The following is a 21236-nucleotide window of genomic DNA, read 5'->3' as shown; positions in this document are numbered from 1 at the left end:
TCATTCACAAGAATGTTCTAGGTAGATTTGAAGTCTTACATGATATAGTATCTGATAACATGACTCATTTCAAAAATAAAAAGATGAGACAATTATGCAACAAATACCATATCGTGCATCATTTTTCAACTCCTTATTACCCCGAAGGTAATGGACAAACAAAAGCCACCAAGAATATCTTGATCTGCATCTTGGAGTGGACAGTGGAAACTGGAAGAGATTGGCACGAAAAGATGCACAACATCTTATGGGCATATCACACCATTATGAAAACTCCAACAAATGCTACCCCAACAAAGCTAGTCTACAGAATGGAAGTGGTTCTACCATTGTATGTATTAAAACCTGCTTTGAAGTTTACTTCTCTTATAGAACTTCTTCTAGATCAATATCAGTAGAAGAAACTAATGCAGTTCGATTTGTTAGATGAAACGAGGCTAAAAGCGGCTGAGCACGCTAAGCCTATCGCTAAAGAGTGGCTAGACAATTTGTCAAGTTAATTATTGAGAGACATTTCAAAGTGAATGACTTGGTCATACAATCTATGGCATACCTTAGAGAACGACCTTGTGGCAAGTGGGCATCGAACTGAGAAGGCCCATACATTGTTAATGAAGTCTTGCCCCGTAACTCATATCGGTTGATTGATGCTGATGGGGTGAAACTTACCGATCATATTAATGCTCTTTACCTCAAAAAAAATTGATACTTAGTCCTCCTGTATCCACCTTTCAATCGATAATAAATACTTGTGTTCTCCACATTTGATCTATTATCTATTTGAATTTTCTTCAGTTGTAAAAAATAATGATTACAGTAGGACATTTTTTTATTATTGTTACAGAAAACTTGAGAGCAAACTCATGCAGGTAAGGGGTTAAGCCTGCAACGCAACCCAAGAGCAACCCATGCAGGTGAGGGGTTAACCTGCGATGCAAGCTAAAGCAGCCTGCTCAATTAAGGGTCAAACATGAACTCAATCTTGCCAAACTTGTGCTGGTAAAGGGTTAAAACTGTAACAAGCTCAAATAGCCCATTTAGGAAATGCGTTAAACTTGAAATGCCACTCCAAACATATTTTTTATTGAAAACCCTAAGGTGCTTATCTTTGCCACTAAGCGTGGGGTGCACTAGCTTAGTAACAAAGAGGGGCATTTGTTATCACCCCAAATTTTTCTAAAAAGTATATTCCATTTTACTTAAACAAGATTCTCAGTTATTTCAATCATTTTTACAATGATTTATATCTAAATTTGGACATGAGCCCAAGCCCAACTCAAAACAGACTTCTAAATTCATACGCAAATTCAAATTTCTACCCTAGACCCAAGACAAATTTCTATATCCAAGTCAAATTCATGACCACTTGAACATGAAGCCAAAGAACATAATTGGAAAACAGACCTCTACAGTTGCTTTGTTGTAAACTTGTTTTGAGACAATATTCGTAGTAGGCATAATAGATTCAAAAGTTTGATAATCATCTTCTTTTAAGTTGGCTTCTTGTATGAGAAGAAGCCCATGAAGTTTATTCAAAGAGATAGGGTCCTTTTGAGTTTCCATACTAACTTTAAAAGCAATATATTCACTTGGCAATCCTCTAAGAATTTGAAGAACAAAATCATCTTCATCAACAGGTTTGAATGCAATGGCTAGTTGATGAGCAATAGCTTTTGCTTTGGTAATATAAACATCCATAGAACTACTCTTTTTTCAAATCTTGAAACTGTAATTTTAATTGCATTATTCGAGCCCTAAATTGAGCAGCATAGGACTGCTTAAGAGCACCCCAAACCTCTACACAGGTTTTTAAACTAATAATTTGGATATGTATTGATTCAGATAGAGATGACTTAATCCAATTCAAAAGCAATTGATCATTTCTCAGTCATTCAATATATTCTAGACTAATTTCAGTTGTTCCATATCTAAACATTGACGGAGCAAGTTTGCTTCCATCAATATACCCCATAACATCAAATGAGATCAAGATTGAGGTGAATTGAGATTCCCAAATAAGATAATTTTAAGCATTTAACTTGATGGTGAGGAAATGTTGTAAATTGCTTGGATACTAAAGAGGAGAAACAAGAAAATTCGTACACATATCAGAGTTGACTCCCGTATTTGATGATGCTTCTTGATTTGCCATGATAATGAAAAACCGCAACACAAGATGTAATCCTTAGGATCTAGTGGTAGCACTAACAAGGACCATTGGCTCTAATGCCATGTTAGAAATCAAAAGGAAAAAATAATTAAATGGACATGAATTTTTAAAATGGTTTAGCCAATAAGTTTACGTCCACTGCTCTATCATTTTTTACTTCCATTCATTTGGTAGACATGTTCATTTATATGGATGAGATACATAAGGGGTCTCTAATTCTTAAGAGACATGACATTTCATTTTTCAAGAGATATGGACATGACATTTCATCTCCTAATAGACATGACTTTTCATCCTTCAAGAGACATGACTTTTCTTCTCCCAAATAATTTACTTTGAGAGTCTTCTTGGTATTTTTGTTAACAGGTTGGTGGTTAAGGAATAAAAACATATATAATGTTAACTTCTTTAAGAAATTTGTTTTATTAGTTCGAATTGGAAATATTCTACTTGTTATATCTACAACTATTGATTGTGGGTGGAGTCTTCAACAGTTAGATGTGAAGATATCTGTCTCATATAGCATTTTCCCTAACTTTATATGCAGCAACTGTTGGGGTTTGAGGAGGAGTGCACCAAAGTGTGCAAATTACACAAGACAGTCTATGTCTTCAAGCAAAAGCTGTGTGCATGGTTTCAAACTTTGTGTGAAATCATATATGCTTTTAGTTTCAACAGATCAACATTAAACTACTCAGCATTTTAAGATCACCTTTACCAATTTTGTGATTATGTTATGTGGATGACATTATTCTCTCAAGGAGTTGTGCGAATGATACATGTAACGAAGTCCATATTCAGAAGTACTTTGTTGCTAACATCTTGGTTCCCTCAAGTATATATTGTGATGGCCAAAAGTAGTGAAGGGTTAGTTTTATCTAAAAAAAAAAGTATGTGTTTGATTTGTTAGAAGAAACACGATCGTTAGGAGCTACACCAATTAACATTCTTAAGGACCATAAACTTCATATATATGATGAGCAAGCAGAACTAGTTGATAGCAAAATTTGTAGATTATTTGTTGGTAAACTTCTATAAGTAATTGCAAGAAAAATATATATTATTTGTTTGACTATGAGCAAGATAATGCTCACGCCTTGTTATAGTTGCATGCTTTAATATGGACACATACACCATTAATGAGTAAAAGTCCACCACCAAATTCTTTGTGTATGGGATGGAGCCTACATAGGAAAGTTAAAAACAACCTACTATAGCCTGATCAACTATTGAATCTAAATATAGAGCAATGACTCAAACAGCTGCCAAAACAAGTTCTGAAGGATCCACATAAAGTTTTCAACTCTAATGATGATGATTTGCGATAAAGCAACATACATTGAAGTAGATTATTAATACATACGTTACCTAGCTTTAGTTTTATTTTTGTAAGACGTCATTTTGTTATGAGTGGTCACACATAATTTAGATGAAGTTTATATGCCTTACTGACACCTGATGTAGAGAACATTTATGTGTTATTCAAATGATACACGAAGATTATATCCAATATTTTTTTCAAAAAAGATGGTGCATACAATCAGATAAAAATCATAAAACTCAATTTTGAAGTAGCCAAAAATTGTAGTAATATGGTAAGCTCCCTTGTATTCAACAAAACTTCACTTTAGGTTCCGCAAAATGCAAAAGGAAGAAATTCTTAATCCAGTAGTCCTAATGTGTGCTCCGCTTCATATCAAGCTTTGTTTTAGTAGGCCAAGCATTGAACTTTTTAGTTTCTTCAACATGAAAACAACATAGATTCAAATAGAAATTGGCCAGCAGGGACCAAACTGGAAAACCTACTAAGTTGGTCTATAATGAGTTCTTCTGAAATATATCACAAAGAATATACGTTCCCCTGTCAAAGTATCAAACACTTCCTCAAAAAAGCAAAATCAGAGTCCAACATTGGTTTACCCTAGACGCGTTTACCAGTCTCCTCAGAGAACAAACAATAAATTACGTACTTTGCTCCAAATTGTTTGAGAAAGAAAATATGACGGTTTTAGTTGGGGCTGGGCCTTGGGCCGGGCTGCCGGTGGGGCCCGAGTCAGCCCGGCCCGGCCTGATCCGACCCGTTAAGGATTAATTTTTTTTCTAATTTTTTTATTTTAATAATATATATTTATTACTAACAAATATGTTTTATATTTAAAAAATTATTTTATAATTTAAAAATTATTATTTTTATTATAACCAGGCCGGGCCCGGTCGGGCCCAGGCCCGGGCCAGCCCCCGATGTCCGCCTCTAGTTTTACTTAATAACTAAGCCCGATGCCCGCCTCTAGTTTTACTTAATAACTAGGCCCCATGCCCGCCTCTAGTTTTTCCAATAAAAAGCAAAAGTACGAATCAGAGTCATACTACGAGACCAGGCCTGTCACACTCCTAAACGATGAAAACCTAGTTAAATGACTTAATAGCTTGTGCACTTAGTGAGGACCTTGAGTATTTACTGTTGCCACTGGTGATTTTTCTTTGGAATCTCTCATTTTAGACTTCTTTTTCTTTCCTTGGTAATCAGGCCATGATAAAAAAAAAATGAAAACGGAAGGAAAATGGGAAGCAAACGAGACGATAATATTTCATTAGCAATTTAGCATAGCCATTGACGTTCAGGTTGGTGTGAAGCAATAAGCAAATTCCAAGCAGATGCAGATCATCAAAGCAAAAGAATAAACCGAGAACCCGTCCATGAAGCCACCTAAAGGGCTGGTAGATTCAGAGGCAAAGCCCATCAAGGGCTCCTGTGAGACACAATTCATTTAGTCCATAACATCAACAGGCAAACTGGCACATGCTAACTCAGTCCTGATTTCATCAAGGACCAGTGTGTGTGCGAAGAGAGAGAGAGAGAGAGAGTATATACCAGTACTGTCAATTTCCATATTTAAGGTTCTACCAATGAAGGAAACATGACAGGCAAACGGCCAAACATTTCTTTTCTTAAGCATTGTTGCTACAACATAGCTACACAAAAATTCATTAAATCACAAACCTGTGATCAATGCACTGCAGAAGAAACCTCGCCTTACAAAATTGGACAAACCAGCCCATTGTGTTAGATGACATATACCACCTTTTTTCAACAATGCAAACCACCTACCAATACGCTTTCGTTGCCCATGCAAAACAATTTGACAGTTTTATCTCCATGCCTGTCGTCATACACACTAGCAAGGTGGGGCGAGAGAGAGAGAGAGAGAGAGAGAGAGAGAAAGAGATGTTTTATATGATGACCGACCTGCATCAAGACTTTGGGCTATGAATGCATTAATAATCACAGGGACTATCTACTCACATTAAAATAAGTTCACTCTAAATTGGGCATCCAATAAATTAAAGTACAAAAAAGACCACACTTTCATGCCGCATGAGAACAAAAATGTTACTGGGAGACGACAGGTTTCTTTTCATACAGCCAACAAGAACTGAACTGCTAAGAGAAGACAAAGGTGTTCTTCATGGAGGACACCATCTTCTTGGATGCAGGTGTTCCCACAATTCTCTCCAGCTGAAAAGTTTTGATGGTTTCATTCAGCAAAAGAATCAAACTAGAAGAGACAGAACAAAATAAGCATGGGTGAAATGAAAAGATGCAAGAACCTTGTAACTGTCAAAGCGTGAGAATAGCACTAGGCAGCTTCCATTGTCAACTTCTCCAAGCTTATTTACTATCTAGAGATTGACAAAAAAAGGTGAATCATGTCCTTACTCAGAAGTTAGGCACTATAATTTAAAAATCACTTGAATCATGCCTAGAAGCCCCAATATTCCTTGGAGGAGATTGCTAGGACCTTGCAAACCAGCCTGGCTCGAGTCCTAGATGCTTGGAACTCAAGAAGGAAACATGGGCTCCCTTTCTGTATTAGCAAGAAAAGTTCAAAAAATTATGGGCAATGAAGTACCTCAGGATAAAATTCTTTCCTTTCTGGACGAGAATAAATGATTAACTTCTTGACACCTCTAATCTGTGATTCAGGGATGAAACACAAAAAGATCATGAGATGATCAATCCATCTAAAACTCCTGTTAAGATCTATATACTGCACACACGCGAAGTAACTGAAAAAAGAAATGAATGCTGTTGAAAATGAAAGCTCATAAGCAGGTATAAATTGTGGCATCGGCTAGGAGCAAAACTGATGTAGCTCAACCATCGTAACATAATTTAGGTTACATTTCTAAACAACAAACTGGATCTGCACAAAATTGGACCTGTGCCTACCATGGCAAAACTGCTGGACATCCAACTTCAAAGGGGTCAATCATGGGTCCAGGTGAATCAGGTCAAGTTTCTAAATTCTGAGCAGAAGCAAAAAATTGATGCCTGGGAATAAATTCTTAACAGCATATCACTTAATGGAAGAGCAGCGGAAACCTTGTATCTAAAGTAAAAATGAGCACGCTCAGTATACAGCATGATTTTTCTGTTCCCTTCAAAAAACCAAAGCCTTGAACGACATTTATCACTCTCTTCCGTATACCTGTAGTGAAAGGAAAGAAAAAAAAGAAACCCTTACAGTGAGACATTATACAAGTCATAGGAATTCCTGCCATAAACCAAATGAAGGAAACACATTCAAATAATGTATAAACAGTCTGAATGTTAACAGAAGAATTGAAGACAAGCTGGCCAATGAAATGACAAAACTTGAACCTACATTTTCATTACAAGACATAGGTAATGAGGAGGCTCAATATAAGATAAAATGATTTCCATCGAGACCAAATTAAAGCTATGTGCAGATGTACAAAATAACCAAAGTGTCCAAATGTTGTGTGCCAACATTGGAAGCAATCATGGAACTAGAATCAAGAAGTGGTCACTTCAAATATTTAGAGCATCCAGAAAGCAAGAAGCAAGGACGATGCAGTACCAAGCTGTTAAGACATTTTTAATAAGTGATATCAATAGATCAATTATATACATATACTATAGTCTTTAAACGTACATAGTTTTTGGATTAGTTAGAATGAGTTAATTTTCATTTTTTATGTTCCATAGTTTTTTACTTTCCTTACAATAGTTTTTTACTTTTCTTACAATTTCATCTTTTTATTCCTTTTTTTTTTTGCTGCAGCAACTAGTTGGCTAGTCTTCTAGCTGTTTGAGCTAGCCAATGGCTAGATCTTACCGTCACTTCTCCCATTTTGTTATATAAGCATTGAACCCCTTCTTGTGTATTAAGCTTGCCTTGTCCAATTCAATTCATTTATGAGTTCTCCAGTTTTTCCTCCGCACTTTTGCATTGAATGAGCCAACTTCTCCTATGTAAATGCTTGCCTCCAATCATCATCTTGTTCTTTAAAGATGGAGGCACTTTCTTGGATGATGTGCCGTCTCATAATACATTATTAGAGCCACGTAACATAATGTTGCTTATTCATGCTTTGGGGAGCATACTGGAGGTGTGTGGCTGCTTATACTGAAGTTCAGTTCAGGATCTTGGGATGACCAATAACAAAATGCAGCAGGTAGATATCCCTGAAGTAGAAGATAGAATTATAATGACAGCGGCCAAGACAGATCCTTGTTGCTATGTGCCATATGAATGAATCAAGAAACAATATTTTATTTTTACAACAATCCAAAGTGCCGAAAAAGTCTCCATGCTCCATTAAGCATAGCATCATAAAATATATTAAGTTTCATTGCCACCTTATTAAACAAGAGATGCAACATCTTCATAGCAAGATAATTTTTCTGCATTCATGAAAATGCTTCAATATAAGAAAGTATGTCCAATCAGCATCTTTATTGTAATTCTTGTTTGAAGTACAAGAATCCTTGTCTATGCTTCTTTCCAAATGACCTCTCTTTATTATATGATTTGCCATCAATATGCCAGAAGTGGCATTCTCTTCTTCTTTCCTCTGTCTATATCTAGGTGCTGCACAAACACACCGAAAATTCATTAAGCAGAAATTAATGACCAGGTCCAAATTATACACCTTAACCTTAATTAGAAACGTTTTTTAAGTTCCAAAAGCTTAATAAACTGTCGATATCCTTTTCTTTCACATAACACATACACAAATATCCAGATCAAGTATAACAAAGGATCCATCTGCAAAATGCAAAAGATCATTTTGGGTTAATATTGGTTAATTCTATTGGACCATTTAACAATTAGCATATAAAGGGTATAATTATTTTCTTACTCTCCAAGCATGCAGAAAGAAGCTTTCTGTGACTTCAAGAAATTCCAGACCCGCAATATGAACTGGTAAATATCATGATTCCACCCCGTATGATGAAGGAAGCAAGCCTTAGATCAATTAGAATAAGTAATCTCCATGCAGATTGGACATCATTTATATATAATGAAAATCAAGGGCCATTAATAGGCACCAAATGATTGTTCATGTTCTTTGTGATTTAACTCCACCTACTCAGCAAGGTTTTTCGATGAGATTTTATGGTGATCGGCAATTTTCTGGTGATTTAATTTCCTTTTATAAAGTTTCTATATTATATCTGTGTGCATGTGTGTGTTTGAATGGCCGTGTTCTTGTACCTAAATTTTTTAAAAGTGCTCTACTCCTATAGCCCTACTTGTGTGACATAGTTTACATTTAACATGCACAATAATGTATATCCATATATAAAATACAAACTTTAATAATATATTACTATAATTATGTAGTTGAAATATATGTATATCTTTTATATGTATTGGATTGAAGATTAGATATGACCAATGGTTTTTGTATCATTTATGAGTACATCTGTATAATAGGCACACTTTTTTTTTCCAGCTTTCTTATGCAAGCCATTGCCATGAAGGCTGTCAGGTGAGCTGGATTGTTGCTTTCTTGTTACTTGAATGTGAGGCTGCTTCTTTGGCTCTTACTGGTGTTGTGCATAAAGGCATTAAGAGCATATGGAACGAGAGAGAATCTATAAGGAACATGAATTTGATGCATGTTTTTATTTTGCTACATGAGGTACTTGAACTCATTTTTTTTATTGTTTCTCTTAGAAGTAGTACAAAATCTCTTAGAAGCATCATAATTTGAAAATATATATATATAAAATAGTTGTCTCAATGGTTGCATGATGGTCTCATCTGATGCTGCATAAAAAGATGTATTTTAGGAGCTCCTCAATTTAAGTAGCATGACTTTAAAATCCATGCTACATGCCATGGATTTAAGATTGGATGGGAAGGATCCAACCTCAAATTCATGGATCTCAGTTCACCACGGATCTTAGATCTCAATCATCATGGATCTTAAATCCACAACCTGAGTGATTTACAAACTACTACTCAACTTTAAAGTGCGACATTTTAAAGTGCCACATTTTGGCACCGAAGCTTACTAATTCTCAAACACCCAACTCAGCCGTATAAAATCGACGGAAAACTTAACTGAGAGTTAAAATGACCAGTGCACCCACCCGTGTGTGATCTTACTTTTTATAACCACCGCAAGAATAGAGATATTTCTGTTGCAGCGACCTGAAAGCAGCGGAAGCCGCTGCCGCTCCATGGCAGTTAAAAGCCATTGTAGAAACCTGGGAGCCCCAGGGGAACAGCACTACTAAAGCACCTACGCTCTTATCTTTCGAAAGTTGACCTCCTTGCTTCCATCTGCTTATAAGAAATCTTCCACAAACACGGGAACATGCACCACGAAGATTAAAATTTTGATCTGCCAATGTCGACAGAAATCCCCATCGTTTGTAATCTGCTCAATCATTGAACGGTTATTTATAAGTTTTTCTATTGAGTTTTCCTGCTTTGTGTTGTACAGTTTTTTTCAAACCTAAACATGATGGCATAACCTTGTCATATTGAAAAGCTTAATATTGTTAACAGAAAAGGCGCAATGTAGTTTGCTACAGTTACTGCATGATTTCATTTTTCATGAGGGCTCCAGTGTGGTAACTTTGCAGGTTAGTGATGACAATGTTTCGTTATTGACAAATTGGAGGAGATTCGGACGGGGAAGATGCGGTTCTGTCCCTATAGGACGACGGTTTGCAACAGATGGCTGCAGATATTTCACCGAGATTTATTTTATTTTGCTAGATTTTTTCCATTTTTTTCTAATTTGACAAAGGCATAATGAAACTAATTCATGTCATAGCTTCTACTCCATATTACGGAACTTTAAAGGAAAAGTTCGTGGATTCACTTAGACAGTGTTGATAGTTCGGGTGATGCCTTTGTTGGTGTTTATCTGCTTTATTTCAATGGAAAAGTTGCAGTCTATGTCACATGGGGTGTGGAGTGCATACACATATAGATAAGCAATTTTATTTGTTTATATTTTTAAATTTTTTAATCAAGGTTACCTTAATCCTACACAAAATTCAAAGTTTTATTACATAAAATAAGAAGAGGAAAGAGAAAAGAGGGAAAAGATAGGTAGAGAAGAAAACGAGGAAAAAAAGTGGGTGCAGTCAGTAGCAATCGTGTCGATGTCATGTTGGGCGCACTCAGACCTGAGTTGGCTCAGGTGCGTCACCATTTTTAGCGCATTCGTGTGGCTGACTCAGCTGATGGATTCTCAGTTATGACTGTTGACACAAGTGTCGGTGATGCCTTCCGTGGTGCTCTCTTAGTTCAACTGTGCTGATTTGTTTGTGCATCATCATATACATTCATTCCAGCCTTTTGTGACCAGGCACACCCAATTTTATGCAAAGCTCGTTACAATTCATTTAGCCTGATGTCAACAGTGTACTAGAAAAGCAATCTAATATATTAATAATAAAAGTTTTCATAAATTTTGTGATGTTGATTCTCTTTTTTAATATATATATTCACCTTTCTTTTAACGAATGGATATGCATGTACATGGCAACCGGACCGCCCTCATTGATAAACTGCCGGCTACTACTGGCACTTCAAAGAATCGAGTATGGGTGTCCCGACACTAGCAGGCCCGGTAGTGGGCGAATGCCAGGAAAAGACATCTGCTGGCGTTTGGCACCGTCGGGAAATGCCATTGATAGTGTCAATTTACAAAATTACCATGCAAGAAATATTCTAAATATAACTGAAAGTGGCAGTACAAGAATGCTTAAGAGGTGCAGTTTTACAAGATAGAAAACATGATGATTAAAAGGTGTACATTGACAATATAAAAGACAATGTTAAGGACGAAAGAAATTTCACTACGCATTCTATGGAAGAGAGCAAAAAGTTGTCTAGAAGAAACAATAGTGACAAGGTGGTTATTTGACCTCACTCGGTCACTGAATTCTCTTGCCAATCCTTGTGTATTCAGCATACTTTGCCTCAACGATTTGCAGCAAACTTATCGTCCTTCACAATGTCACCCCATGGGGTCATTCCTGGTCATCTTCTTTCGGTCCTCGTCTTCGGATTTGAACACATACACGCACTAAAAATCCTAAGAATGAGTAGTTTAGAAAGGACGCAAATGTGCCTTATGCCAACATTTATAACTGAATCTAATCTTAGATGGTAGCAGAAAGACCATCCCCCTACCCCTAGATCAGAACCCTTGTCTCTCTTGTGTTGTCCCTCAAAACCAATGTACAAACCTTACATGATAGATCCAAGTTTCCATTCGTTGATGAAAGTGTGCATCCACCTTTTTTGGATCAACAAAGTGAGATGGCACCAAACTCCAGCAGTCTAGAACAGACACGATAGATCAACAATCCAAAGCATTAGAGGCAAGGTGCGTGGAGGCATAGGCGGAGCAAAAGAACTAAGGGGTACCACTATGCTGCTTTCCCCAAGTTAAATATGAAAAAGGTCCACATTTGCAAAATTTAGGAAATTTTCAAACCTAAATTCCGCATAGGTGGTCCCTTCATTATGGACGAGAGAAACAAATGAAAGACGAATTTATTCAATCGTCAACAGGCCAAACACATCAAAAAAAGATCAGACATACCATACCATAAAAGAAAAATTCCCATTTCTCTACTACCATCGAACATAAAATCGATCACGTTGAAGTTCGTTCTATCAACATTCTTTCAAAGAATGTCAATAAAGATAATTAGATAACCCAAGGCTGCCGACACAAGCCCACTGCAATTGTCTCTTACTAAAAAGAAAAAAATGAAACAAAACTGAGCCAAGCGGATGCACCACGACAGTTCGGTACTCCACTGCAAGACGCAAAAGCCCGTTCTATTATTATAAAACCCAAGATGTAATATTTGGGAGCTCCGTTGCCCAAAAGTCCTATGGATAATTTTTAGCATTTATAACTCGAAAAGTAGGCGAGTTTGCAAGCTTTCTAAAATTCACCCAAATGCATAAAGCTCGTCAAGCAAAAAGAGGAACGAACTAATCATACAGAAAAAATCAATGGCGACAGGAAAAGAGCAATAAGCTAGTGTGTTTCACCTCCACCACTGTAGATGGGGGCTCAGCAGAAAACAATAAATTGGAGCTGTCCAACATGATCATCCATGACCCACTTCAACCTGTTGCCAAATGTGAGAGAGAAAGAGAGAGAAAGGGAGGGAGGGAGATCCCCTTGCTAGTGCTGGTCATGGACAACAGAAAAATCAGCTCCCCTAAAATGATGTTACTTCTCCCATTTCTACAGAATTCTAAGTTACAATAACCTCGACAGCATGATTGACGGGCATTCTGCAGACAATAGACACAATGTTGCTCTTCAGAACAGAAGCTTCTTTGATCAACTTGCAGCAGGTGCACTATGTCCGATCCCAATGTTCTTATCAAGTTCCATTGAATCTGTCGTTTCTTCCTTGCCTACCAACTCCACATCTTCAAACATGGAAGCAGATGGGTCATCCAAGAGCAGGTTCTCACCCCCCAACAATGGCAAAGCTACAGTACTGTTTGCAATACCAGCAGTTGATGGCATGCCTGAATTGGCTTCATCAGTGGAAAATGGAACACTGCCACCTACTTTTGGATCACCATTGACAGAAGCTGCTAGTTTAAAGTTTGATCCTGATGATGACCCTAAACCAGATGATTCCCTCCATTCCACCCACTCAGGTGGTTTTTCACCCTCGCTGGCAGTTGCAGGTCGAGTGTCATTCACCTCCACATGCATACCGTTGTCTGAAACCCCAGGTACTGGCTGCAATGACTTCTCCTCAGTGTCTTCTGTCAATGCAGTGGTATTACTTAAATCATCCTCACCAACAACCACCTCGTCATCCTCAGCACTGGGTGACGCAGTGGCAAGAGAATCACTAATCCGATCATTAGCAACTCGGTCATCCTCAAAAGCAAACCAGTTGGAATTTGTAAAAAGAGATCCACTGCAACAGCAAGAGGGACTGTCAGCCAAAGCATGAAACAAAGAATAAACATGAAAGCCTATGGTGAAAACCTCCAGTCAGGCAACCCAAAATGATGCAAAGCAAGAGGTAATTAACTTATGCAGTTAACTTGCCTATCATGATGAACTGACACGGAACTGCTGGATCATCATAAACGAACATTTGCACGCCATTTTTTAGGGATTTAGAAGAATCTTCACTCATCTAAAGATGCAAATGCAATTAACTTACTCAACTAATTTGTAGAAGAGGTTTTCTTAATGGAGCTAACCTATCCTGGTCATCTCCCAGCCTTAGAGAAGATATGACAACTTCTGCAGATTCTTCATCAAAATACACGTCCTGCCAAATCACCAAACACCCAGCCAATTACGAGTGTTGTAAGTTGGAAAATGACAAACTGCAGCAGCAAAAGAAACAATGTAGATCCTAGGTCCTAATGTGCCTACAAGATGGAAGTCATATGAGATGACTCCCTGTAATATATAGGATGAGAATTCTCAGCAGATCGCGAAAGTATTCATTAAACCAGTGACCATGCATTAGAAAATAAAATGAACAGGCTAGCAAGAAAAGTCTTTTTCCCTAACAAATGTACCTCATCATCTCGCTCAAGGGATCCATGAGCCTGCAAGATTACCAAGCAAAAATTTAGCAAAATCCAACTATGGACTGTGTTCTATAAACACATAATTAGCAGCTGTTTATACTATTGTCAATTACTGTATTACATTCATAATTGTGTGAAGTTTAGCATCACCCATCTAGTAAACAAAAATAAAAGGACGTCTAACTTGAACATTTAAGCAATTCAAAACTTACCAGGAGAATGCAGTTTGAATTTTCAATGATCAAGACAAAGTTTTTCACAAACAGCACATGTTCATCTAAGAAGAGCACATACAGAAGTGTCGTGATCATAGCACAGGTTCGAAATGAAAGGAAACAAGTTCAAGAAAAGTTTCTATTTTTTTTCCAAAAATATACTGACATAGATAGTATCACAAATTCACCACTTTCAGAAGCCTGTTTTGACTAATGGACAGAAACCAACTTCAGAAACAGATAAGAAAGGTCATGATGTTCCATTGGTTGTAACAGGTGGACCTCAACCTCAAATAGGTAAGGACCTCTGTCGACTAGTTTTTCAGTTCAAACTTTCAAAGGTATCAAGCTGACTCTTGTTTTGTTCTTGACGGCTAATCTGCACGATGATTTGACCCAATTTCATTTTATCATAGTTAGAGATGGAACTACATGTCCTTCACTTCCAAGAGCTTCTAGCAGAAGTTCTCTTGGCACAATCTTCTACTATGGAACAACCTTTTCAAAAAAAAGACAGTTGATGTATGTGAAACGTAGGGCAATACCTCTTCAATGTCATCATTGCAGTAAATACCATAGCGAAATGCCTGGCTAAGGTTACTTGCTAGAGCTGCAACATCAAAATCTCTGTCTCGAAAATCATCATCATCACTGTCCCTTGTTCGCTCTTGTAATGTAGTTGGGCGGCTGCATAGGATGTATCATAGAAAATTTATAACAAAGGCAAATGTCTTTGCAAACTTAGCTTTGATATCTGATACGGGTGAGAAGAAAAGAAGGGAATGTTTGAAAATGAAATGTAAAACATGTATTAGCTGAATTTCTGATATAAGTAGAAGCAGGAAATATCAACAGTTCATCAAAAACAGTTTCATGATGCTGAAAAATAAAAAACCATAAACACTGATTAGATCATGCAACACCAACTAAACAAAATTCACTTCCCTGATGATTAAGCTGGGTGTCCAAAGAGTTAATTTACAGCATTAGAAATGAAAACAAGATCAAATACAATCATACGAGCAAAATTTTATTTTAAATAATATAAAGTACCATATACCCCATAACATGTGTGGGAATATAGCATTTCAGTGACTAACAAAATATCTGAAGGATTGTCTTTATTTTTCATCAGCCCTTGTTATCTCCGATATGAGTTGGCATAGATAGGACAAATTTTGGTTGAACATCACACCTTGTTAGTTCTCCATGGCAAACTGCTTCCTTCAAAGTGCACAACCATATGCCAGTTTTTAAAAACTTGCCAAGTCAACTCAGTGGCTCAGCTGAAGCCACCTACCAGGTCAACCCAGTAAGTGAAGTCAACATCATCAAAACACTCATTCAAGACTTCGCCAAGTCATGACACAATAAAGACTGGGATGAGGTTCATAGGGTTTTTCATGCAATAAATCAGGTTATTCAAGCCTTGACTCAATTCACTCAAACAAGTCATAATTCATCCAAAATCAGGTGTGTTTTCTTCATTACTTTTAGAAGCTAAGGATTTTAACCTTTTTGTATCTTGTTTGTTGTTATTCCCAAATGGCAAATACACTCAATTTAGATTGCTTGTGATTGAGTTTTTTCATTCATGTTTTGTGCTTCCAACTATTTTGGATGACTTTTGCTATGTATTTATGAATCCCTGGTTTTAGGTTCTACCATTTTGTTTGTTTCATTCACCTTCCACAAAATCCCTGTCAGCATTTGGTAGTGACAGCAGGGTGATGGTGATATAAAAATTTTTCCAACTACAATTGATCATTTATGTTGTTATATATCTAGTTTTTTGTGTATATGTATGTATTATTTCAAGTCTCTATGATCGATTGTGGTTTAAATCATGTTTAACTAACACTGCTCTGTTTTGGTAAGATACTTCCGCAAGTACCTGTGATACTCTTGTTATATGTTGATAACATGATTATCACATGAAGTGATGAAAAGGAGGACAAAGAAATTAAAGGATGAGAAAAAGATTTTTGAGATGAAGGATTTAGGTTCTCTTACATACTTTCTAGGAAGGAGGTAACATTTTCCACTAGAGGATATTTTTTATATCAAATCACGTTTGCTATACAAATTATAGCTAAATTAGGCATTGCAGATGACAAAACAGCTGAACCTCTAGAGTTGGAATAAAAATGAAGCTTGATGAATGAGTGCACTTAGATAACGCTACACCCTATAGGGCTATAAGCAACTTGTAAGGTCCACAATGCATTTCAACGTTATCCAAAGTTCCAAACAGGCAGTGCTCACGCAATTCATGTCGTGAGCCAATTTGAACATGCTCCAACAACAGTTCATACGGAAGTTGTTCTTTAGAATGTCAGACATATCAAAGGAACAATAAATGAGTGAGTTTTACAACTGCTTTTTGTATTGCTTTAGGTAAGTCCTAATTGCATGGAAGTGCGAAGTTTCCTTGTCCTTTAGAAGTATAATATCATGCTATGGCATCAACCGCAATTGAGATTATTTCGCTATGGCATCCCTTATGTGACATGGGAACCTACTAAGTTGTGTTAATGACTAAAAGTTTCAATTACACTGCCAAGAACCATACATTTCATGAGCGAACCAAGCACATTCAAATGGATTCTCACTTTCTTCGTGAAGAATTTCTGAAAGAAAACTACAGAATTGCCTAATGTGGCTTCTAAATTCTAGCTTGCAGATTTCTTTACCAAGGCCTTATGTTCTCTGAGATATAATATATTTGTGTATATATTATATCTATGCTTATATAAATAAACTTATATATTTATATATGTTTTGTATATACATAAATATATATATATATATATACTTATCTATGTAATTTTAAATTTTTATGTATTTGTTATTTTTAATTTTTGTCATTTATTATTATTATTTTTGTTTATATACTATTTAACATAATCTTTGAGATTATTGAATACAGGCCACATTCTCATTTCAGAGCTGTGATATTTATTGGGTCTAAGTGCCCTTGTTTATTGATTGTTATAGCCATTCAGCAGCTTTACTATCAGCCTGCTCCCCCTTGGCCTCTTACAATAATGATGTCTTGCCCTCTACTTTGGAGCAATTCATCTCCGACTCTCCAAGCAATTGCTTCCCTCTCTCAAACACAACATCATTGGTCCAGCTATTCTGTTGATTCATTCTAGAGAACCTTGTCAGTTGCCTTCACCAACTCTATATGATCATTCACCTGTGAAGGAAGGGAGCCTACTTAGGTCACATCCCCAATTTTTTCCTGAGTGCTTGCTTGTTTGGCGTGATGCTCGTTGCTTACTCCTCCAGTGTCCACACACGCCCCTTGTACCATAAATTTCAAAGCAGGATAGTGTATCTGAATCAGTTGCCTTTTTTTTTCTGTTGCAGTGGAAACTTTCATTTCTTATGTTCACTTTCCCGTAATGCTTCTAGGCAGTTTTATCTGCTATCTCTCTTCACCCTCATTGGAGAAAAGAACCAGTCTAATTCGAGCCTGGAGGTTGCACTTTCTCACCAAAGTGAACCAAAAAACATAGTGTGCAATTTATAGCACCGAAACAATGAAGACAACAGAATCTAGGACAACATCCTAGAGAACTTAGCCTTATACTTAATGTATAACTCACTTTGAAGATGTTTCCAGCAATGTTGTACGTATCGTACGATACGTGTCGTCTCGTTTGAAAAAAACGGTACGATACACCCCCCGTATCGTAAAAAGGGGGTGTATCGGCCCTGTATCGCACGTATCGTACGAGACAGGGCCTGTATCGTACGATACAGAGCGATACACCCCGTATCGTACGATACGGGGCCCGAGACCTACTTATTCGGCTTCTTTTTGAAATTTTTCTTCCGTTCTTCATTTCTAACGCTTGGATAGTGCCGTGAGGGAGGGCGATCGTTCATTTTCAGTGTGAAAAACTTGATTTTCATCGTCAAATCGAAGATTAAGTGGTTGATTTGTGCGTGGGTGCTTGATTTTCGTGGGAAGGAAAGGGGTTTTCTTCATTTCAGACATTTCTTCTTCGTAAGGTATGAAATCTCATGTTCTTACCATGTATTCTTAATTTTTCACCGTATAATCATACATTGGAAGACTTTGAGTGTTTTTCATTAAGTTTACCATAGGATTTCGATTTTTTTTTGAAGATATGGATCCTACATGGCAATGGTGCGAAAGGGTGAAGGAGAATAACCGTTTGAAACTCAAATGTGGCTTCTGTGGGAATACACTTTCAGGAGGGATTATTAGAATGAAACACCATTTGGCAGGGACCTCCAAAGATGCGTCTCCTTGTGTTGGAGGACCAAACAAACCTTTGCCTCCATTTGTGCGTCAACAATGTTTAGATATGCTTCATGTTTTACGTCAAAAGAGAATACAAAAAGAAATTGAAGATGCAGATGTAGGCTATAATGTGCCTTTGGAAGATGAAGAAGAAGAGGAAGAAGCTTATGAATGTGATGATGAAGACGATAGCAGTCTAAGAACAGATTTGGAAACCTCAAGAAGTAGAGATCGTAGAGGAAAAGAGATTATGTATGAAGGATGTCGATCTGGCATAACGGGAAGGAAGAGGAGAGGCACAACAGATATTAGGGCCAGGCGTGGTATGCGACCACCTAGTGGTAGAGTTCCTACTGGTAGGTCTAGTGTTGGCTCTATTAAGATTTTTTTCCCTTCATATACCAGCCCAGGTGGTCAGCCGCAGATTCGTGCTGCTATGACATCTAAAGATATGCTATATCATGCACAAAAGCAGGTAGGGAAATGGTTTTATGATGCATGTATTCCATTTAATGCAGCTAATTCTTTTCAATTCCAAGCCATGGCAGATGCAATTGCTTCTATAGGCCCCAGATTCAAAATGTCATCATATCATCAGTTGAGGGGCAAAATTCTTCAGGATACAGTCAAAGAAGTGTCTGAGCATTGCGATGAGTTGAAATTATGTTGGAAGGAAACAGGTTGCTTCATTATGTCAGATGGTTGGACTGATACAAGGTCAAGAACACTTGTAAATTTTCTTGTTTATTGCCCTAAAGGTACAATGTTCTTGAAATCTCTTGACTTGTTTGATGTTCCTAAGACTGCTGAGATTTTATTCAATGTTTTTGATAATGTCGTACAAGAAGTTGGACCTGCAAACATTGTACAGTTTATTACAGATAATGCTGCAAATTATAGAGCTGCAGGAGATTTGTTATTTCAAAAGTATAGAACATTTTATTGGAGTCCATGTGCCACTCATTTTGTTAATCTAATGCTTCAAGATCTTAATGAGATGCATGATATGAAATCAGCCATTGACCAATGTCAAGAGGTAACAAAATTTATCTATAATCATGCATATGTATTGAGTTTGATGAGAAAATTTACAAAAGGAGTTGAATTAATACGACCTGCACAAACTAGATTTGCCACAAATGTATTGACTGTGCAGAGTGTGGTGAAACAAAGAACTCCTTTGAGACAGATGTTTGCTAGTGAAGAATGGGCTGCATATCCACATGCTCATAAAAGAAATGCTTCTTTAGTTGTGGATATTATATTCAATAACGTATTTTGGGAATCATGTGTGAAGCTATTGAAGGTTTGTGTTCCATAAATTAAGGTTCTCAGGTTGGCTGACAGCGAGGACAGACCTTCCATAGGGTACTTATATGAGGCTATGGACAACGCAAAAGAGACAATTCGAGACAACTTAAAGGAAAAGAAAAAGTTATATATGCCCATATGGAAGATTATAGATAAAAGGTGGACTGGACAACTTCATCAACCTCTTCACGCAGCAGCTTATTATCTAAATCCTGCAATTAGATTTTCTCCTACATTTAAGAAGGAAAGAGAAGTCATGCATGGTTTGTTAGATTGTATTAATGTGTTAGTGGAAGATTCTACAGAACAAGATGCTGTACAAAATGAGTTGGATCTATATGATAGTTGTTTTCGAAACATGGGACTACATGTCGCCGTTCGAGCCAGGACAACGATGCATCCAGGTAAATACATAGAAATTTTTAATTTACTTTGCATTTGTTACATTTGATTCTTTTAAAACTTTCACATTGATTTGTTATATTTTTGTTTAGATTTGTGGTGGAATAGGTATGGGTTTGATTGTCCAAACCTAGCACGTTTTGCAGTCAAAGTCCTCAGCCAGACATGCAGTGCTAGTGAATGCGAAAAGAACTGGAGTGTGTTCCAACATATCCATAGCAAAAAAAGGAATAGGCTCGAACATAAAAAGTTGAATGACCTTGTCTTTGTTCGACATAATATGAGGTTGAAACAAAGGTAATATAGGCATATAGCTTAATTAATGTTTACATTTTTTGTATAATATATTTATATGAAATTATATACTAACAAATTTTCTCTTATTTAATGTAGAAAATTAGAAAAATCATTAGCAAGGAAGCACACATCTCAGTTCGATCCTATCAGCTTGGAAAATTTTGATGATCTAGAGCCATGGATTGAAGAAGAACCAGCTACAATATTTGATGATGAAGATCTTGAATGCTTCAACCTTGAAGCTGAAGCAACAGAAGGCTTTGTTGATGAAGGAGAGTCTGCTACTGCTGGTGCTGAATATGTTGGTGAAGATCTTCCAATTCTTGACGATGAAGAAGAAGAAGAAGATGATGAAGATTATGAATGATGAATCATGAATGAGAGTCAAGTCAAGAGTGCTTTCATTTTATATGTATCAAAAAGTTAAAGAGTTATGAATCTATGGTTGTTGAAGTGTTGAACACTTGATTGAATGTTTTATGACTTTATCACTTTATGGCTTCTGGCCTTACGCTTTGTTGAATGATATTGTATTATTGTTATGAATTTTGATGTTTATGAATGATGAACGCGTAAGTTTATAGCAATAATAAGTCTATCATTATCTCAAACATGTTTTCTATGAACAATTTATTATTTTTAATTTTTTCTGATTTTTTTATGAATTTTACGAATTTTTTTAAATTTTT

The 21236-nt window shown here is 36.7% G+C and overlaps 2 protein-coding genes and 1 long non-coding RNA gene across 3 annotated transcripts in view; 1 reads left to right on the top strand and 2 right to left on the bottom strand.

The window, feature by feature from the left end:
* Positions 1 to 5578: 5578 nt before the first annotated feature.
* On the bottom strand, positions 5579 to 6133 carry LOC116267817 (uncharacterized). Its single transcript, XR_007572055.1, has 3 exons — positions 6082 to 6133; positions 5780 to 5851; positions 5579 to 5687 (listed from the first exon to the last, which is right to left on the bottom strand). It is a non-coding gene; the product is annotated as an uncharacterized LOC116267817 (long non-coding RNA).
* A 6302-nt stretch (positions 6134 to 12435) lies between these two features.
* The window catches only part of LOC116267492 (uncharacterized), a 29356-nt gene continuing 20555 nt past the window's right edge, over positions 12436 to 21236 (bottom strand). Inside the window, exons 17-20 of the mRNA XM_031649222.2 lie at positions 14804 to 14945; positions 14032 to 14061; positions 13705 to 13775; positions 12436 to 13412 (exon numbers count right to left, since the gene is read on the bottom strand). Of these exons, the coding sequence (XP_031505082.1) occupies positions 12815 to 13412; positions 13705 to 13775; positions 14032 to 14061; positions 14804 to 14945 (841 nt within the window). The 3' untranslated portion in view covers positions 12436 to 12814. The remainder of the gene's footprint in view (positions 13413 to 13704; positions 13776 to 14031; positions 14062 to 14803; positions 14946 to 21236) is intronic.
* On the top strand, positions 14956 to 21199 carry LOC126409227 (uncharacterized). The gene is made up of 2 exons (XM_050075219.1): positions 14956 to 18281; positions 18399 to 21199. Exon 2 carries the CDS (start codon positions 18401 to 18403, stop codon positions 19856 to 19858), a length of 1458 nt encoding a protein of 485 aa, XP_049931176.1. The 5' UTR covers positions 14956 to 18281; positions 18399 to 18400; the 3' UTR covers positions 19859 to 21199.

This window comes from Nymphaea colorata, chromosome 14 (assembly GCF_008831285.2).
Source record: "Nymphaea colorata isolate Beijing-Zhang1983 chromosome 14, ASM883128v2, whole genome shotgun sequence".
In the NCBI taxonomy this organism is placed as follows: domain Eukaryota; kingdom Viridiplantae; phylum Streptophyta; class Magnoliopsida; order Nymphaeales; family Nymphaeaceae; genus Nymphaea; species Nymphaea colorata.
The sequence above is the reverse complement of the archived record's forward strand: the minus strand, read 5'-3'. Positions and strand labels throughout refer to the sequence as shown.